The sequence below is a fragment of the Bombina bombina genome, chromosome 9 (assembly GCF_027579735.1).
Source record: "Bombina bombina isolate aBomBom1 chromosome 9, aBomBom1.pri, whole genome shotgun sequence".
Lineage (NCBI taxonomy): Eukaryota > Metazoa > Chordata > Amphibia > Anura > Bombinatoridae > Bombina > Bombina bombina.
In genome coordinates, this window is record NC_069507.1 from 149,549,612 (window position 1) to 149,568,987 (window position 19,376).

At 39.3% G+C, this 19,376-nt stretch overlaps 1 protein-coding gene across 1 annotated transcript in view; it reads left to right on the forward strand.

The window, feature by feature from the left end:
• Window positions 1–19,376, forward strand: part of LOC128640465 (cilia- and flagella-associated protein 46-like) — a 638,812-nt gene that overhangs the window by 230,356 nt on the left and 389,080 nt on the right. Inside the window, exons 27-28 of the mRNA XM_053692944.1 lie at window positions 1,230–1,337; window positions 5,803–5,972. Coding sequence (XP_053548919.1) covers window positions 1,230–1,337; window positions 5,803–5,972 — 278 coding nt within the window. The remainder of the gene's footprint in view (window positions 1–1,229; window positions 1,338–5,802; window positions 5,973–19,376) is intronic.

The window sequence follows — 19,376 nt, forward strand, 5'->3', positions numbered from 1 at the left end:
TAGGTTACTTGCTGCTTCTGAGCTTACCTAGAATACACCCTTAAGCAAAGGATAACAAGAGAAGGAAGTACATTAAATAATAGAAGTAAATTGGAAAGTTGTTTAAAATCACATGCTCCTTCTGAATCACGAAAGAAAAAAATTGTGTTTAATGTCCCTTTAAACAAAAACATGATCTTTTTTCATGGTAATTTTACCTTCTTTATCATTAAAGGGATATGAAACACAAACATTTTTCTTTCATTATTCAGATAGAGAATACAATTTATAAAATATTTCCAATATACTTCTAGTATCCAATTTGCTTTGTTCTCTTTGTTGAAGAGATACCTAGATAGGTAACGTGCATGTCTGGAGCACTACATGACAGGAAATAGTGCTGCCATCTAGTGTTCTTGCTAATGTATAACATTGTTTTAAAACTGCTGCTATATAGTACTGCAGACACTGAGCTTACCTTCCTGCTTTATCAACAAAGGATAACAAGACAACATAGAAAAATTAAAGGGACACTGAGCCCAAATGTTTTCTTTCATGATTCAGATAGAGCCTGCAATTTGAAGCAACTTTCTAATTTACTCCTATTATCAATTTTTCTTCGTTCTCTTGCTATCTTTATTTAAAAAAGAAGGCATCTAAGCTTTTTTATTTATTCAGTACTCTGGACAGCACTTTTTCATTGGTGGATGAATTTATCCACCAATCAGCAAGGACAACCCAGGTTGTTCACCAAAAATGGGCCGGCATCTAAACTTACATTCTTGCATTTTAAATAAAGATACCAAGAGAATGAAGACAATTTGATAATAGGAGTAAATTAGAAAGTTGCTTAAAATGTCATGCTCTATCTGAATCACAAAAGAAAAAAATTGGGTTCAGTGTCCCTTTAAATAATAGCAGTAAATTGAAAAGTTGTTTAAAATTCTGTTTCTATCTGAATCATGAAAGAAAAATGTTGGGTTTTATGTTCCTTTAATATATCTAGTTTTCCAGTTTTTGCTAAATATAAATATAAAGTTTGCATTCTAAGCAGCTTTTTTAAAAAAAACGTAATGTCTGTGTGATTGGAACCAGATAAAGCAGATGACGTTTATAGATTGGCAGTAAACCGTTCTATCTTACCCTGGATCCTAAAGGTTGATGGCAATAAAATGTAGTCACATAGCAGCTTTATAGTTGCTCCGGTGAGAATTGTTTTAAACCTTATTTTGAATGTTTTTTATTTCTAGGACAATGATGAAGGACAAAATCCAATGACAAGAGTGCTTGTTGCCTTAGAAATGCATTCATGCAATGGGTTAGGGCTAAAGGACTTTATCGCTCCAAGTCTGTCTCAGGTATGTAATGTAAGGATAGGTTACTACAATGACAGGTGCCAGTAAAGTGCCTAATTATATTATCATTTTCTTTTAATAAAAAAGAAATGGTAACAAAAAATGAATTTCTAGAATATATTAATGAATATAACTGGCTACAAATGAAGTGTTGTACCAGGACTTTTTAATGGGTGCACCACCTGGCTGATTTTACTGACCACCCGGCTAAAATTGTAACTAATATTAACCTTGAGGGCTAATGACGGCTCAGAGCCGTCATTAGCACTCAGCTACCTTTTTTGCAATCCGGTGGGCCCCCACCCGCTCCTACCCCAGCAATCGAGCCTGCAAAGTGACAGGCATCGCCGGGGATTCCCGTTACGTGCGGTGACGTCACGCGCAATGACGTGATGACGTCACTGCGCAACTTTATTTAAAATTGTCAATACAAAGTATAGGGAAAGGGGGCATGCTGCTTAGAAACCTGTATCTCATGGATCTAAGCAGCTACAGACCCCCAAGACCCAGCATTAGAAAGGTAATCGCCTAACCTTTCCAATGGGGATCTGGGGGGGGGTAACTAAAAAAAAAAATTTTTTTGAAAATAGTAAAAAACAGAAAAATATTAAATTCAGCTTAGCACTCAAAGGGTTAAGAAAAAATGAACTAGCATTCAAATCTTTCAATGTTTATTGCACAATTTATCATTAAATACATTTATGTTAAATTATGCAATTAATTAGTGCTTTGGATACCAGAAAATGTTATGATATTAGTAAGTATTATACTGCCCCCACCTGGCTACTTTATAATACCACCCAGCTGTCAAAATGTTCTGTGGAGAACATTGGAATGTAACCTGTTTCTACATCTGGTGCTGGAGAAAAGTGAAGATATAATTTTTTCACAATTAGTGCATAAAGTCTTACAAAAAGTGGTAGTTATAAATGGACAAACTAATAAGGGCCCCGTTTCTAAAGCTTTGAATGCTTGGGGCCTGAGTGTTGCAGGCTTGCATAAGTGGGCCTTAAATGCTATTTAAATATCTGGATGATTGACAAGCCCTGTTCTTGTGCAATTGTAACCTTGTCCGTCTGGCTTTTGATAATCGGGGTCCATATGGATAAAGCAATGCAACCAATTTTGCTGTATGCTTATTTAACTTTTTAATAAAGGAAGTGGAGTTTCCTTCACTTACATTCATTTAATTGTTAAATGGACAGTCTAGACCAGAGGTCGCCAACCTTTCAGACCTCAGGGACCACTAAAATCACAATTTTGAATCCTGTGGACCACTAATATGATTTTTTTTTTTAAGGTGTGTGTGCGTGTGTATATATATATATATATATATATATATATATATATATATATATATATATATATATATACACAGTATCTCACAAAAGTGAGTTCACCCCTCACATTTTTGTAAATATTTTATTATATCTTTTCATGTGACAACACTGAAGAAATGACTCTTTGCTACAATGTAAAGTAGTGAGTGTACAGCCTGGTTTAGACATTTAGAAATTTTTTGTTCAAAATAACTAAACACACAGCCATTAATGTCTAAACCAGGCTGTACACTCACTAGTTTACATTGTAGCAAAGTGTCATTTCTTCAGTGTTGTCACATGAAAAGATATAATAAAATATTTACAAAAATGTGTGTGTATATATATATATACAGTATATATTGTACATAACTAGTATAACCATAGCTAAGTTTACATTATGTATATATTAACACATTTTTAAGAATTAGTTTTTGGAATTAAACTAAGTGAATGGCAGAACTGAGAGAATACTTCCAAATGACAGATGAAGGGTAAGTGCCAACGTTTGAGCTGGAAACAGAGAGGCAGAAAGTGGGATAAAAATAATTATGTTTAAAAGGACCACAAGACTTCCAAGTCACCTCCCCAGTTAGGAATTATTCAAAACTACTTATGATCATGTGTGCTAGCTGGAGGCGCTGGTTCAGCTTGTATCAGTCGTTGGTATCTTCCTTTCCTTCCTCGGTTGTATAACTAGTGTATATTGCAGGTTACCGGCTCCTTCCCAATATGAAAAGACAATATCACAGATTCAGTAAAAAAGTTTGTCTTTATTTGGCTCAAAACTTGAGCCAAATAAAGACAAACTTTTTTACTGAATCTGTGATATTGTCTTTTCATATTGGGAAGGAGCCGATAACCTGCAATATACACTAGTTATACAACCGAGGAAGGAAAGGAAGATACCAACGACTGATACAAGCTGAACCAGCGCCTCCAGCTAGCACACCTGATCTATTCACACAGACCTTGGGAGAGACTGTGGGACGGCTGCGGTTCACCAGAAGGGGAAAGTATTAATACATATTATACACCTGTTTGCATGTATACTTATGATCATGGACAGACATTGGAGTCATAAATTAAGTTTCTATCAGAAAGCTCTCAATGTGCATGTGAGATAACAACGACTGATATTACTGGCAATTACTATAATACTGGTGGGATATGGCGGATCTGGTGGGTGGCAATTACTGGAATTCAGGTGGCTTTGTGCGTGGGAAAATTATTAGAATTAAAAATAATTACTATTTAATTTAAAAAAAGAAGAAGATGGAGGGGAGGAAGACAAACAGTGACGTAAGTCCATCTGAAGGAATTAGGAAAACTGCTACAAAGAGACAGGTAAAGGGAAGAAAATAAATGAAATACAAGAGAGAATTTTTTTTTTTAAGATTTTCTTTTGTTATATACTTTTATTCCACTATTTCAAGCCAATACGATACCAACTTCTGCTGGCTTTAGAATGGAAGCATCTTCCTCCGAGCAGCTAGTTAAAAATACAATCTAGCTACGCAAGTTGTGCAGTACTACACAACGTGCATAGGGAGAATGTAATTTAACTCCTCATCCGTCGGTTTTCACTGAGTTAGGCACTATAGGGAGTTGCTGCGTGGCGGGGTGACACCATCAGAGGAGATTCATTCCTGCTTGATGGTGTCAAGGACCACCAACTTCTTCTCGTGGACCACCAGTGGTCCACGGACCACTGGTTGGTGACCACTGGTCTAGACCCAATACATAATTTTCATTACTTATTGTTACATACCAGAGAAGCATCCAGCAACTGGTCCCACATCTATAAGCTTGTAAGAAGTACATGAAACATTTAAATATTCATAGTTTGTTAGGAGCTGAAAATGGCCGCCAAGCTCCGCCCACCAATTGGGTGTATATTTTGGTATGTTAAGTTTCGCCAATCACCATCGACTTGTGAATACATTTTCCTACTTGCACACACACAGATTTGTGCATGAGCAATTTGAAATAGCTAACTGAAAAATATTAAACGTGCAATGCTAAACTGTCATACAAGTTAACAGCTAATTGGACAAGAAGAAAGCTGTGGGTGGAGCTTGGCGACCATTTTCAGCTGCTAATAAACAATGATTATTTAAAAGTTTCATGTACTTCTTACAAGCTTATAGATGGGGAACCCATTGCCAGATGCTTGTCTGGTTTGTAACAATGAGTAATAAAGAATAAGTATTGGGTCTAGAGTGTCCCTTTAACTTTTATTTTATAATTGTGGAGTTAACAGAAAAAAATTATTTGTATACTAAAATATCACGTTTTTTTAGATATCAATAGGTTCAAATCAAAATGGCTGGCTACGTTTTTTTTTTTTTTAGAAATGGGATTTCATTAATTTGTATTTATGCAAAAATAACAAAGAGGAATATTAAATATAGATATTTAATCTACAGTCAATACAAAATGGTAGGCCACATTTTTTTTAGAAATAGGATTTTATTCATTTTTCATTTTTATAGTCAATACAAAATGGCAGGCTGTAGGTTTTTTAGGAATGGTACTAAACTATTCTTTATTTTTACAAATATTTCTTTAATCAAGCATAACTTTAAAGGAACAAGACAATGAATACGCTGGTTGAAATAAATATGACCTTCCTGGCTAGGGTGAGCTCTTTTGCTATCGGTGAATATGAATGGGTAATCCTTGTATTTTAACTGGATTGGGACATGCTGGATTTTTTTTTTTTTATCTTTATTATTTTTTTTTTACATTTAAAAATCAGTAACATCATTTTGCAGTGGTGCATTTATGGAAAAATAAAAACATAGTTTGTTGATAAAGAGATTTTTTTATGTTTTTTTTTTTAACTTTTAATGAGTAGAATGATATTTAAAATGTTATCACTGTTGTTCTTTGAACAGTTTGATAAACATTAACATGCCTGGCTGTATTGAAAGTCAAACAGCAAATTCTATGATTCATCAGAAGCAATTTCAATTAACTTTGTGTCCTAAAACAAGTTTGATATTGACAAAGACAATTAATTTAATCTTAACACAGTTTGGCTCACCTTCATTTACTTTCTTAATTTCACTTCATATTTAGAGTTATTGTAAATAGTAAGTATTTTATCACAAGGAAGTACATTAATTAATCAATTTTCCTATTAGATATTCAAAATGGCTTCTGAATGTATCTGGTCAGATCCACTTATTGAACTTCAGACACTAACAAGATTAGCACATTTTGCGTATAATGCACATGACCATGAACTGGTATTGGCATGTTCCAAGAAGGCTTTAGAATTCAACAAAGAGACTACTGCAAAGAAAATTAATACGTAAGTAAATTATATTGTTAAAGTGTTTTATCACCTTTAGTTTATTTTTTGGGGGCACAAATTGTAAATAAATATATATATATATATATATATATATATATATATATATATATATATGTCACTACATAAGGAACTGTAGAATATTGCATCATGCCTTTTAGAACATGTTTTACATTATTATGAAAACGATTTTGGTATTAAAGGGACTGTAAGGTCAAAATGAAACTTAACCCCTTGAGTGCTAATGACGGCTCTGAGCCGTCACAGAGTTTCCCACTCTGGTGCTAATGACGGCTCAGAGCCGTCACTAGCACTCTCCCACCTTGAGGAAGATCTGGGGGCTACCACCCGCTCCTACCCCGGTGATCGGGCCTGCATAGTGACAGGCATCACCTGGGGTTTCACGTTATGTGCTGTGACGTCACGCACAATAACGTGATGACGTCACTGCGCAACTTTATTTATACTTAACAATGTTAAGTATAGGAGCAGGGGGCATGCTGCTTAGAAGAATGTATCTCAGGCATCTAAGCAGCTACAGACCCCAAGACCCACCATTGGTAAGGTAATCGTCTAACCTTTCCAACAGTGTATGTCTTGGGGATCTGAAAAAAAAAAAGTTAAAAAAAATGTTGTTCAAAAAATAAAAAAAAACCTTACAAAATCTTAGCACCCAGGTGGGAAAGTGCTAGGGTTAAAGGGACAGTCAAGTCCAAAAAAAAAACCTTTCATGATTCAAATAGGGCATGCAATTTTAAACAACTTTCCAATTTACTTTTATCACCAATTTTGCTTTGACCTTTTGGTATTCTTAGTTGAAAGCTAAACCTAGGTAGGCTCATGTGCTAATTTCTTATACCTTGAAGGCCGCCTCTAATCTTAATGCATTTTGACAGTTTTTCACCACTAGAGGGTGTTAGTTTGTGATTGTCATATAGATAACATTGTGCTCACGCACGTGAAGTGACCTAGGAGAAAGCACTGATTGGCTAAAATGCAATTCGGTCAAAAGAACTGAAATAAGGGGGCAGTCTGCAGAGGCATAGATACAAGGTAATCACAGAGGTAAAAAATGTATTATTGTAACAGTGTTGGTTATGCAAAACTGGGGAAAGAGTAATAAAGGGATTATCTATCTTTTTAAACAACAACAATTCTGGTGTTGACTGTCCCTTTAAATGGATTGGACAGAAGATGACATTTTAATCAGCTTTCCAGTTTACTTCCATTAGTTTTCTTGGTATCATTTGTTAAGGTATCCTAGGTGAGCTCAGGAGTGTGCATTTGTCTTTAGTCATCTGGCAGCAGTGTTTGCAACAATGTTTATAGCAATGTTATATATAGTTGCAAACACTGCTGCTATAGAATGCTCGCAGCACGCTCCTAAGCTCCTACCAGCTTACCTAGATTTACTCTTCAACAAAAGATACCAAGGGAGGAAAGCAGATTTGATGAAAAAAGTAAATTGGGAAGTTGTTTAAATTTGCATACATTTTTGCTGTTTTTTAAAGGGATATTCCAGCCAAAACTGGAAACCACATGGGTGCATTTCGGTATGGAACAGAAGCAATTTTGTAATATACATGTATTAGCAAAAATGCTTCTAATAAAAGCTATAGCTGTCAGAGAGCCTAAGGTGCTTGTACCATCTGTTAATGACTCAATTTGTTAATTGCTGACATGATACAAGCCCCACTGGTGGTCTGAGCAGCTGCAATATTTAAAATGTGGGTTCAGTGACAATATCTAGCTTTGCTTCATATGCACGTGCAGAGAAAAATGTCGACACTAAAACAGTGATAACTTTTACTAGAAGCATTTTTGCCAATACATGTATATTGCAAATATGTTACTATTCAAAGATATAATTAATCTATGTACATTTATATTTTGACTGGAATGTCCCTTTAACCCCTTAATGACCGCAGCACTTTTCCATTTTCTGGCCGTTTGGGACCAAGGCTATTTTTACATTTCTGCAGTGTTTGTGTTTAGCTGTAATTTTCCTCTTACTCATTTACTGTACCCACACATATTATATACCGTTTTTCTCGCCATTAAGTGGACTTTTTAAAGATACCATTATTTTCATCATATCTTATAATTTACTATAAAAAAAATTATATAATATGAGAAAAAAATGGAAAAAAACACACTTTTTCTAACTTTGACCCCCAAAATCTGTTACACATCTACAACCACCAAAAAACACCCATGCTAAATAGTTTCTAAATTTTGTCCTGAGTTTAGAAATACCCAATGTTTACATGTTCTTTGCTTTTTTTGTAAGTTATAAGGCAATAAATACAAGTAGCACTTTGCTATTTCCAAACCCCTTTTTTTCAAAATTAGCGCTAGTTACATTGGGACACTGATATCTTTCAGGAATCCCTGAAAATCCCTTAACATGTATATATTTTTTTTTAGAAGACACCCCAAAGTATTGATCTAGGCCCATTTTGGTATATTTCATGCCACCATTTCACCGCCAAATGCAATCAAATAAAGAAAATCGTTCACTTTTTCACAATTTTTTTGACAAACTTTAGGTTTCTCACTGAAATTATTTACAAACAACTTGTGCAATTATGGCATAAATGGTTGTAAATTATTCTCTGAGATCCCCTTTGTTCACAAATAGCAGACATGTATGGCTTTTGTTGTTGCTTTTTGGTAATTAGAAGGACACTAAATGCCACTGCGCACCACAAGTGTATTATGCCCAGCAGTGAAGGGGTTAATTAGGGAGCATGTAGGGAGCGTCTAGGGTTAATTTTAGCTTTAGTGTAGTGTAGTAGACAACCCAAAGTATTGATCTAGGCCCATTTTGGTATATTTCATGCCACCATTTCACCGCCAGATGCGATCAAATTAAAAAAAACGTTAAATTTTTCACAATTTTAGGTTTCTCACTGAAATCATTTACAAGCAGCTTGAGCAATTATGTCACAAATGGTTGTCAATGCTTCTCTGGGATCCCCTTTGTTCAGAAATAGCAGACATATATGACTTTGGCGTTGCTTTTTGGTAATTAGAAGGCCGCTAAATGCCGCTGCACATCACACGTGTATTATGTCTAGCAGTGAAGGGGTTAATTAGGTAGCTTGTAGGGAGCTTGCAGGGTTAATTTTAGCTTTTGTGTAGAGATCAGCCTCCCACCTGACACATCACACCCCCTGATCCCTCCCAAACAGCTCCCTTCCCTCCCCCACCCCACAATTTTCCCCGCCATCTTAAGTACTGGCAGAATGTCTGCCAGTACAAAAATAAAGGGAATCTTTGTTTTTTTTAAAAAAAAATTGTATAGCATATTTACATATGCTGCTGTTTAGGATCCCCCTTAGCCCCCAACCTCCCTGATCCCCCCTCAAACTTCTCTCTAACCATCCCCCTTTGCCTTTTTGGGGGCCATCTTGGGTACTGGCAGCTATCTGCCAGTACCCAATTTGCAGAAAAAAAGTTTTTTTTTTAATTTTTCCCCATTTTTTTTCTGTAGTGTAGCTTCCCTCCCACATACTAAGTAAACACCCCCGGATTCCGCTTTTTATTTTGATTATTTTTATGTTATAATACACTGATGAGCAAATCCTATGGTGCATATTTTCTGTAGTGCAGCGGTTCCCACCCGCTCCCTCCCGTGCACGCGCCCGCCCCCTCCCTATCGTGCACGATCCCGCCCCCCTCCACATCACTGGACCCATCGATGGCCGCCACCCGCCTCCCACGTCGGCTCCCACCCACCAACGATACCGGCCATCGCTGTCCGGTGCAGAGAGGGCCACAGAGTGGCTCTCTCTGCATCGGATGGCCATACATGGTTATTGCAGGATGCCTCCATATCGAGGCATCACTGCAATAACCGGAAAGCAGCTGGAAGCGAGCAGGATCGCTTCCAGCTGCTTTCCACACCGAGGACGTGCAGGGTACGTCCTCAGGCGTTAACTGCCTTTTTTTTGAGGACGTACCCTGCACGTCCTCGGTCATTAAGGGGTTAAATCAGAAATTGTAAGATGTATGAGGTGCATATTATATTTTGAAGAGTAGTCATTTTCGTATTGTTTTAGCAAGTATTCTACATCCGTTTTTACAATTTGATTACAAATGTTTTAACGTCAACTTTACTGCTGTCTCTTCAGCAAGGGAGAGGTATTCTTTGAGCGTGGTAGAAAGATGAACCCTCCTATACCTATGTTTGTTGCATAAATTATTATTATTATTGTTATTGCTATTATCATTAAATCAGTATGTTAAATTATGCAATTCATTTTTGGTTCGGATAACTTAAAAGGACTTGAAACCCAATATTTTTCTTTCATGATTCAGATAGATTATGCATTTTTTTTAAACTTTCCAATTTACTTTTGTTTGTTATCAATTTTGCTTTATTCTTTTGGTATCTTTTATTGAAGACGCAGCAATGCACCCCTGTGAACTAGCTGAACACATTTGTAAGCCAATGAAAATGAGCATACAGGTTCAGCCACCAGTCAGCAGCTATCTCCAAGCTCCCAAGTCTATCTAGACATGCTTTTCAACAAAGGATACCAAGAGAATGAAGCAATTAGATACTAGAAGTAAATAAGTTGTTTAACCCCTTCACCCAGTAATATTTTGGCTATCGTACCGCAAGACATATACATACGTCTTAGCTTCAGGAAGCTCCAGCAGTTTCGGCTGTTAAGTTACAGCCGAGAGCTGGAGTTTCTGAAGCTCCAGGCATCTGCCGCATATGAAACTGGAGCATGAGCGGCGCTCCGGTTCCCTGTGAGGACAGATGCGTGATAGTTGCAGACTGTGACACTGTGTGTCATCGTCTGTAACCATCTTCTGTTGGTGCTGGCGGGAGGGGTGTGCCTTATGCTGCGGAAAAAAATAAATAAAGAGACAGGGAGGGATGGGGCAGCTACACTACAGAAAAGGTTTTTGGGGGTTGGGGTGCCCTAACTAATGTTCACGGGGGGGGGGTGACACTACGCTACAGAAAATAATACAATAAAGAAGATTTTTTTTAATTATTTTTTTAAACAGACAACTGCCAGTACCTAAGATGGTGCCTAAAAGAAGGTTGGCGGTAAGGGTAATCCTACACTGCAGAAAACATCAAAATAAGTAAAAAATATTTTATATAAAAAATATTTTATATATAAAAAAAAAGCATTATATTTTCATACTGGTAGACTATCTGCCATGACCAGTGGGGGTTGTGGGAGGGAAGAGAGCTGTTTGGAAGGGATCAGGGGTTGGGAAGTGTCAGGTGGGAGGGTAATCTCTACACTAAAGGTAAAATTAACCTTTTATGCTACCTAAATAACCCCATTCACTGATGGGAATAATAGAAGTGTAGTGCGCAGTTTCCAGAGAAACTTTTACAACCATTTGTGCCATGATTGCACAAGCAGTATGTAAATAATTTTGGTGAGAAACCCAAAGTTTGTTAAAAAATGATATTTATTTTTATTTGATTGCATTTGGCGGTGAAATGGTGTCATAAAATACAACAAAATGAGCCTAGATCAATACCTTGGGTTCTCTACTTAAATATATATAGTTTTGACAAGTAAATAAAAAAAATATGGCTTTATTTCTGTTTATATGGAGTGATAGCAAAAATGCTTAAAAGTCTGTATTTTGGGCAAGTTTTTCTTTGAAAGTCCCCGTAGTGAAAGGGTTACAATTGTATACTCTGAATCATGAAAGAAACATTTTAAGTTTCATGTCCCAATAAGTAACATATATTAATAACAGAAAGTGTTATAATATTATAATATTTAAAATAGTACATTGCCCCCGATTGGCTACTTCATGCCACCCAGCTGGTATTTTTTTCTGTGAGGAACACTGTGTTGCATTATGTATACTACAAATTCTGAAAAAGCACATGTGCATGAAGATATTAAAATCCTTGCTCAAAAGAGATCATGCAATAAGGACTATGTTAAACAATTTTAAACTCAGGGAAAAAAAATATACCAGCAACTTGCTTATGGATTACAAATTGGGAGCTCAGAACCTATGTAAGACCCAGAGTCCCTATAGAGTATCATTTACAAAGAAGACAGAAAAGACTTAGTGATTGTCAAGTTTAAAGATATTCTCGCTACTATATAAAGTCCTATAAAAACAGGGGCACTTTAATTAATTTTTCCATCTTAATATGAGGAGAGTCCACAGCTTCATTCATTACTTGTGGGAATACAAAACCTGGCCACCAGGAGGAGGCAAAGACACCCCAGCCAAAGGCTTAAATACCTCCCCCACTCCCCTCATCCGCCAGTTATCCTTCGCCTTTCGTCACAGGAGGATGGCAGAGAAGTGTCAGAAGATTCGGAGTAGTCTCTTATGGAGGGTAGTACTCTTCGGTATGGGACTGGAGTTTCAAGTAGTTTTGTCAGCCTCTCAGTGAGAGCATTGACGAATGTTAGGGTCTGGAAATGCAGGGAGAATCTTTCTGCGAAACCATCCAGACTCGTATTAACAGCTCCTAATCAATCAGTGTTGATGAGTTTCACTGCCTGCTTCTATCACTCAAGTCTATGTCAAGTGCAAGGCTACAAGACTGTCAAACTTGAGAGGCTGTGTGCCTGTTCCACTGCAGAGATTCCGGTAAGATCGTTTCATTTAATCTCATATGATTACGTAAGAAGACAGGTTCACAGTGTGACTCCTTTATCTGTATGGAATCAAGGGTTAATATCTCCGGAAGGAGTTTATTGAACAGAGGGGATTTATACATAACTTGCTTTATTATGTTTTATGCTGCGATATGTGTGAGATGAGGCTCAGGCAGATGTGGAACATTTAGGTTTTACTTTCATTTTTGAGATAAATGTGCGGCCTGTTATTTTTGGCGCATTTCTCTCCTGGAGCAGGGGTGGTCTTGCATGGCACTCCATGTGACCGGGTGTGGTCTCATTGACTTCCTTTTTCCTGACTGTGCGGTTTACAGGAGAAGAAACAGTTTCTCTGTGGGGCCTGGGTCATAGGAGGTGGTGAGTGCCCCGGCCATTGAGGGTATAAAGGTGCCATTTATCTTGTTCTATTGTCCATCTTAAAGTGCAAGCTATGAAGGGCTCTTATGCATTAGAGGGTACTCCCTTTTTTCCTTAATCTAATACCTGTTTTTATTGTGAGGAGGCTACGGTATACCCGCCTACTCAATTATGTTCCACATGCCTCGATAAGATAGTTATATCTAAAAAGACAACAATGTTTAGTACCACTGAGCCTTCCACCTCTGAGGGGTCTCCGTCCCGTGAGATGCGTTCCCTGCAATTATCTCCTACTACACATGCAGCCTCCCATTGCACTGCTAATCATTCTACTGGTGGGGCCCTCTTACCGCAAGACTTTTCTGAACAGTTACAAACGGCAGTGTCTGCGGCCTTCAGTGCTTTACCTCGCCTTGCTAAGCGCAAGCCAAAGGTCAAATATTGCTATCCTTCCCAGGGGTCATCTACCAATTTGTTGAATTTATCTGATATTAGATTATCCACTGATGAAGATGCCTCTGATAGTTCAGAGGAGTCTCTTTCTGGGTCAGAATCTCCTGCCTCTAAACCTCCGGCTGCGGAGGAACCAGACATTAGATTTAGGATCGAGCACTTACGCTTTCTGTTAAAGGAAGTGTTGGCTAGGTTAGAGGTTCCAGAACCTAAATTACCCGAGGAACCTTCTATTCTTAAGCTTGACAAAGTCTATGAGGACAGGGTGCCACAGACTTTCCCGGTTCCCGTAAAGATGGCAAATATTATTAAGAATTAATGGGAGAGACTTGGATCTTCTTTTTCCCCTTCTTCTTTTAAGAAATTGTTCCCCGTTCCAGACTCTCAATTAGAATTGTGGGGGTCTGTCCCTAAGGTGGCTAGAGCTATCTCCATGCTTGCTAAGCGCACCACTATCCCGCTGGAGAATAGTTTGTCGTTTAAGGAGCCCATGGATAATAAGCTTGAAACTCTATTAAGAAAAATTTTTCAGCACACAAGGTACTTGTTTTAACCTGCAGCGGCGGTTGCTGCGGTAGCTGGAGGCGCTACCTATTGCTGCGACTCTCTATCGGAGATGATCGAGGTGGAAACTCCCCTTGATGAGAGAATTAAGGCCTTGAGGGTAGCTAATTCTTTCATCTGTGATGCAAACATGCAGATTATTCGCCTGAATGCCAAAACATCAGGTTTTTCTGTTCTAACCCGTAGGGCTCTCTGGCTGAAGTCTTGGTCTGCTGACATGACTTCAAAATCTAGATTACTTTCCCTTTCATTTAAGGGGAAGATTCTTTTCAGTCTAGGCCTGGACTCTATAATATCCACAGTCACTGGGGGCAAAGGTGCCTTCCTACCGCAGGATAAGAAGAATAAACCTAAAGGACAAGGTCCTAATTTTCGTCCCTTTTGTTCGGATAAATCCCAATGCCAGCAGCCCTCCGCGAAGCCTGATCAGTTCATGGGAACTTGGAAACCATCTCAATCTTGGAATAAATCCAAGCAGAACAAGAAGCCTGCCGAAACAAAGTCGGCATGAAGGGGCTGCCCCTGATCCGGTGTTGGATCGTGTGGGGGGCAGACTATCTCTCTTTGTGGATGCTTGGATGGGGGACGTGCAAGACCCTTGGGTTCTAGAGGTCATTGCTCAGGGTTACAGGATAGGTTTCAAATCTCATCCTCCCAGGGGCAGATTCCTCTTATCCAACCTGTCTTCAAGACCAGAAAAATGAGAAGCTTTTCTAGGGTGCGTGAGGGATCTCTCCTCCCTAGGAGTAATTGTGCCAGTACCTCTATCAGAGAGAGGTCTAGGGAACTACTCAAACCTTTTTGTGGTCCCAAAGAAGGAGGGTACGTTTCGCCTGATTCTAGACCTAAAGTGCCTAAACAAGTTTCTGTCAGTTCCATTGTTCAAGATGGAGATGATAAGGTCTATTCTGCCCCTAGTTCAAGAGGGACAGTTCATTACTATGATAGACTTGAAGGATGCTTACCTTCATGTGCCAATACACAAGGATCACTTCAAGTTCTTAATATTCGCTTTTCTGGACCAGCACTTCCAGTTTGTGGCTCTTCCTTTTGGTTTGGCTACTGCTCCAAGAGTCTTTACGAAGGTTCTGGTGGCTCCGCTTGTGGTGGCGAGGTCCAGAGGTATTGCAGTAGCGCCATACTGGGACGGCATCCTGGTCTAGGCTCCGTCCTGCGGCTGGCGGAAGACCATTCAGAAGCTGTTCTTCTTCAATCTCATGGATGGAAGACAAACTTAGGAAAGAGTTCTCTGGTCCCCAGTACCAGGGTGGAATTCCTGGCCACGATAATAGATTCCATATCCATGAGGATATTCCTTACAGACCAGAGACGTTATAAAATTTCTTCCAATTGTCTTGCCCTCCAGACCTCCTCAGGGCCATCTGTGGCCCGGTGTATGGAGATAATTGGGCTCATGGTGTCCAGCATAGATAATATATCTTTCCATTCACCAAGTTCCATCTCAGACCTCTTCAGCTGTGCATGCTGAGGCAATGGAACGGCAGCCACTTAGATCTGTCTCAACAGATTTCTCTGGACAACCGGTCGAGAGAATCGCTTGATGGCTCTGTCCAGATCGCCTGTCCCAAGGAATATCCTTCTTGATACCATCCTGGGAGATTGTGACTACGGACGCAAGTCTCTCAGGATGGGGAGCCGTTTGGGGTGCCAGGAAGGCACAGGGCCGGTGGCCTTGAGAGGAATCTTTTCTCCCGATCAACATTTTGAAACTTCGAGCAATCTTCAATGCTCTGAAGGCTTGGCCTCTTCTGGGTTCGTCCCAGTTTATCAGATTACAACCGGACAACATTACTTCGGTGGCGTACATCAACCATCAGGGGGGAACGAGGAGCTCCCTAGCAATGAGGCCCACAACTGCTCGCTGTCAGCGATCCACATTCCAGGAGTGGACAACTGGGAAGCGGATTTTCTCAGCAGACAATCCTTTAATCCGGGGGAATGGTCTCTCCATCCCAAGGTGTTTGCGGAGATTTGCAACAGATGGGGGCCGCCGGAGATAGATTTCATGGCGTCCCGACTCAATTCCAAGCTACCCAGATACGGGTCGCGGTCCAGGGATCCTCAGGCAGAGCTGATAGATGCATTAGCAGTGCCTTGGAAGTTCAAACTAGTTTACATCTTTCCACCGTTACCACTTCTACCTTGAGTAGTGGCCCGCATCAAGCAGGAGCAAGCTCTGGCAATCCTAATTGCTCCAATGTGGCCGTGAAGGATGTGGTTTGCAGATCTGGTGGGGATGTCCTCATCTCCTCCACGGAGGTTACCTTGTCGCAGAGATCTGCTGGTACAGGGTCCCTTTGTTCATCAGAATCTAGATTCTCTGAGGCTGACTGCGTGGAGATTGAACGCTTAGTCCTAGCCAAGAGAGGTTTTTCTGAGAGAGTGATTGATACTCTCATTAAAACTAGAAAGCCGGTCACTCATCGCATCTATCATAAGGTGTGGAGGACCTACTTATTCTGGTGTGAAAAACAGGGATTCCCCTGGCATAAGGTCATGGTATCCAGGATTCTTTCCTTTCTCCAAGATGGTTTGGAGAAGGGACTTGCCGCTAGTTCCTTAAAGGGACAGATTTCGTCTCTATCTGTGTTATTGCACAAGAGGCTGGCTGAGCTTCCTGATATACAGTCTTTTGTTCAGGCTCTGTCTAGAATCAGGCCTGTGTTTAGATATTCCTCTCATCCGTGGAGTTTAAATCTGGTTCTTAAGATTTTGCAGAGGGCTCCATTTGAGTCCATGCATTCAGTTGACATTAAGTTACTGTCTTGGAAGGTTCTTTTTCTACTGGCTATTGCTTCGGCATGCAGAGTCTCTGAGATGGCGGCCTTGAAATGTGAGCCTGCTTACCTAGTTTTTCATGCTGACAAGGCTGTTCTTCGCATTGGGTTGTGTTTTCTCCATAAGGTTGTGTCTGATCGCAACATCAATCAGGAGATTGTGGTTCCTTCCTTGTGTCCTAATCCTTCTTCTTCGAAGGAACGATTACTTAATAATCTGGATGTGGTTCGGGCTTTGAAATTCTATCTTCAGGCCATGAAGGATTTGATACAGACTTCAGCATTGTTTGTTGTCTATTCTTGGAAGCGCAGAGGGCAGAAGGCTTCTTCCACTTCCCTATCTTTTTGGTTGAGGAGCATTATTTGCTTAGCATATGAAACAGCAGGACATAAGCCTCCTCAGAGGATTACGGCTCATTCAATTAGAGCTGTGGCTTCATCTTGGGCCTTCAAGAATGAGGCCTCTATGGAGCAGATTTGTAGGGCGGCTACCTGGTCCTCCTTAAATACTTTTTCAAAGTTTTACAAATTTGACGTTTTTGCTTCGGCTGAAGCAGCTTTTGGGAGAAAGGTTTTGCAGGCTGTCGTGCCCTCAGAATAGGGTCTGCCTCTCTTTTACTCTCCCGTTTTCATTCACTATTCTTGAGAACTTGGGTATATGTTTCCCACAAGTAAGGAATGAAGCTGTGGACTCTCCTCATATTAAGATGGAACACATAAATTATGCTTACCTGATCATTTTCTTATCATCTGTATGAGGAGAGACCACGGCCCCCGCCGTTTTCTCCATTGGGCGGACCAAATTTTTTTGTTCTTCTGGCACCATTTATACCCTGATATTTCTGCTACTGTTCCTTGTTCCCTCTGCAGTATGACTGGGGAATGAGGGGAGTGGGGGGAGGTACTTAAGCCTTTGGCTGGGGTGTCTTTGCCTCCTCCTGGTGGCCAGGTTCTGTATTCCCACAAGTAAGGAATGAAGCCTTGAACTCTCCTCATACAGATAGAAAGGAAATGATCAGGTTAGCATAATTTATGTTTTTTTTGAAGACACCGCATTTAAAAAAAATATTTGCCATTTAGAGATGGTAAACATTGCACCTTTATCCGCCTGCATCCACTACTTTCTTTAGCTGAGCGATGACGAATCCGGCTTCATCCAATTGTTGCGTAGCCCCACAAGCTGGATGCAATGTGGGGCACGCAACTATTGGATGAAGCTGAATTTGTCATCGCTCAGCTAAAGAAAGTAGGAGATGCGGGCGGTGGAACAGTGCAATGGTCACCATCTCTTTGTGGTAAATATTTTTTAAATGTAGCCTCTTAAACTGTTTTTATAGTAATTTTTTATAGTAGCCAGAATATCTTTAAACTTGACAATCACTTTAGCATTTTCTTCTAACCTATTGCTTAGCAGTTTTTCTTTTCTATTTTTTTTTATGAGCAAATAAACATTTATAATAACAATCACCTAGAATACAAGTTTTGCGCTATAGAAGGTGCGAAACGAACGCAACAAATGTTGCTTTATTTCACCCTCCATAGCGCTGCCTTTATGAGTCTTTTAAAAGCCGCCTTGTGCGTGCGATATGGTTGCGTTAAGCTCCATACCGCACAAAATACAAGCGCTGCTTTGACGTGCTCATGAAATACAAGCGCTGCTTTGACGTGCTCATGCGCGCTTTCCCCATAGACATCAATGGGGAGATAGTGTTAGAACAAAACCTAACACCTGCGATCGCAGAATGAAAAGCTCCATAACACAACCCCATTGATGTCGATAGGGAAAAAAAACACCCTAACAAAACCCCACATCTAAACACCCCTAATCTGCTCCCCCCAACATCGCCGACACGTACATAAAGTTATTAACCCCTAATCTGCCTCTCCCGACATCGCCACAACCGAAATAAAGTTATTGACCCCTAATCTGCCGCTCCTGATATCGCCACCACTATTATAAAGTTATAGAGATTTATACCCTAGGTAATCATCACTTAACCACTTCAGTACCACAACAAATTACAAAACCACAGTGCAAGTGATATCTAAAAACAACAATACTTATTAAAATAAGGATACAGGAAAGAGGTATAAAAACGGGTTAAAGCTTATCTGTGTATGCCTAAAATACATATGAAATTTTTTTATATGTGCTTTACCAGACACTAAGCGGTGAATAAATAATTAATTACATGGTACAAAGACATAATTACATAGTACATAGACACCAATATAATATACTAACCTTAAGAAGAGATATAACTCGGGTATATAATTTTACTATAGGCTTATTAATTTTAAAGCTATTAAGTGTCTAAGACAACCAAATAGAGCCTCAAATATTTCTAAAAGTAAAAAAAAAACAGAAAAAGGTATATGAAAATATATATGTGAAATTCATGTACAACCTAATAGATGTAAAACGTGAATAATCTCAGTGGTAGTATGAGACCCTATGTAGTGTATGAAATGGCTGGACAAGGAGTTTGCATTGAAGTTATAAGATACATTAGAGCCCCATAGTGGCTATATTTGATGGAATTAATATGTTTAATGTAATGAATGGATTTTAATCATCAATGAAATAACTAATGTCAAAC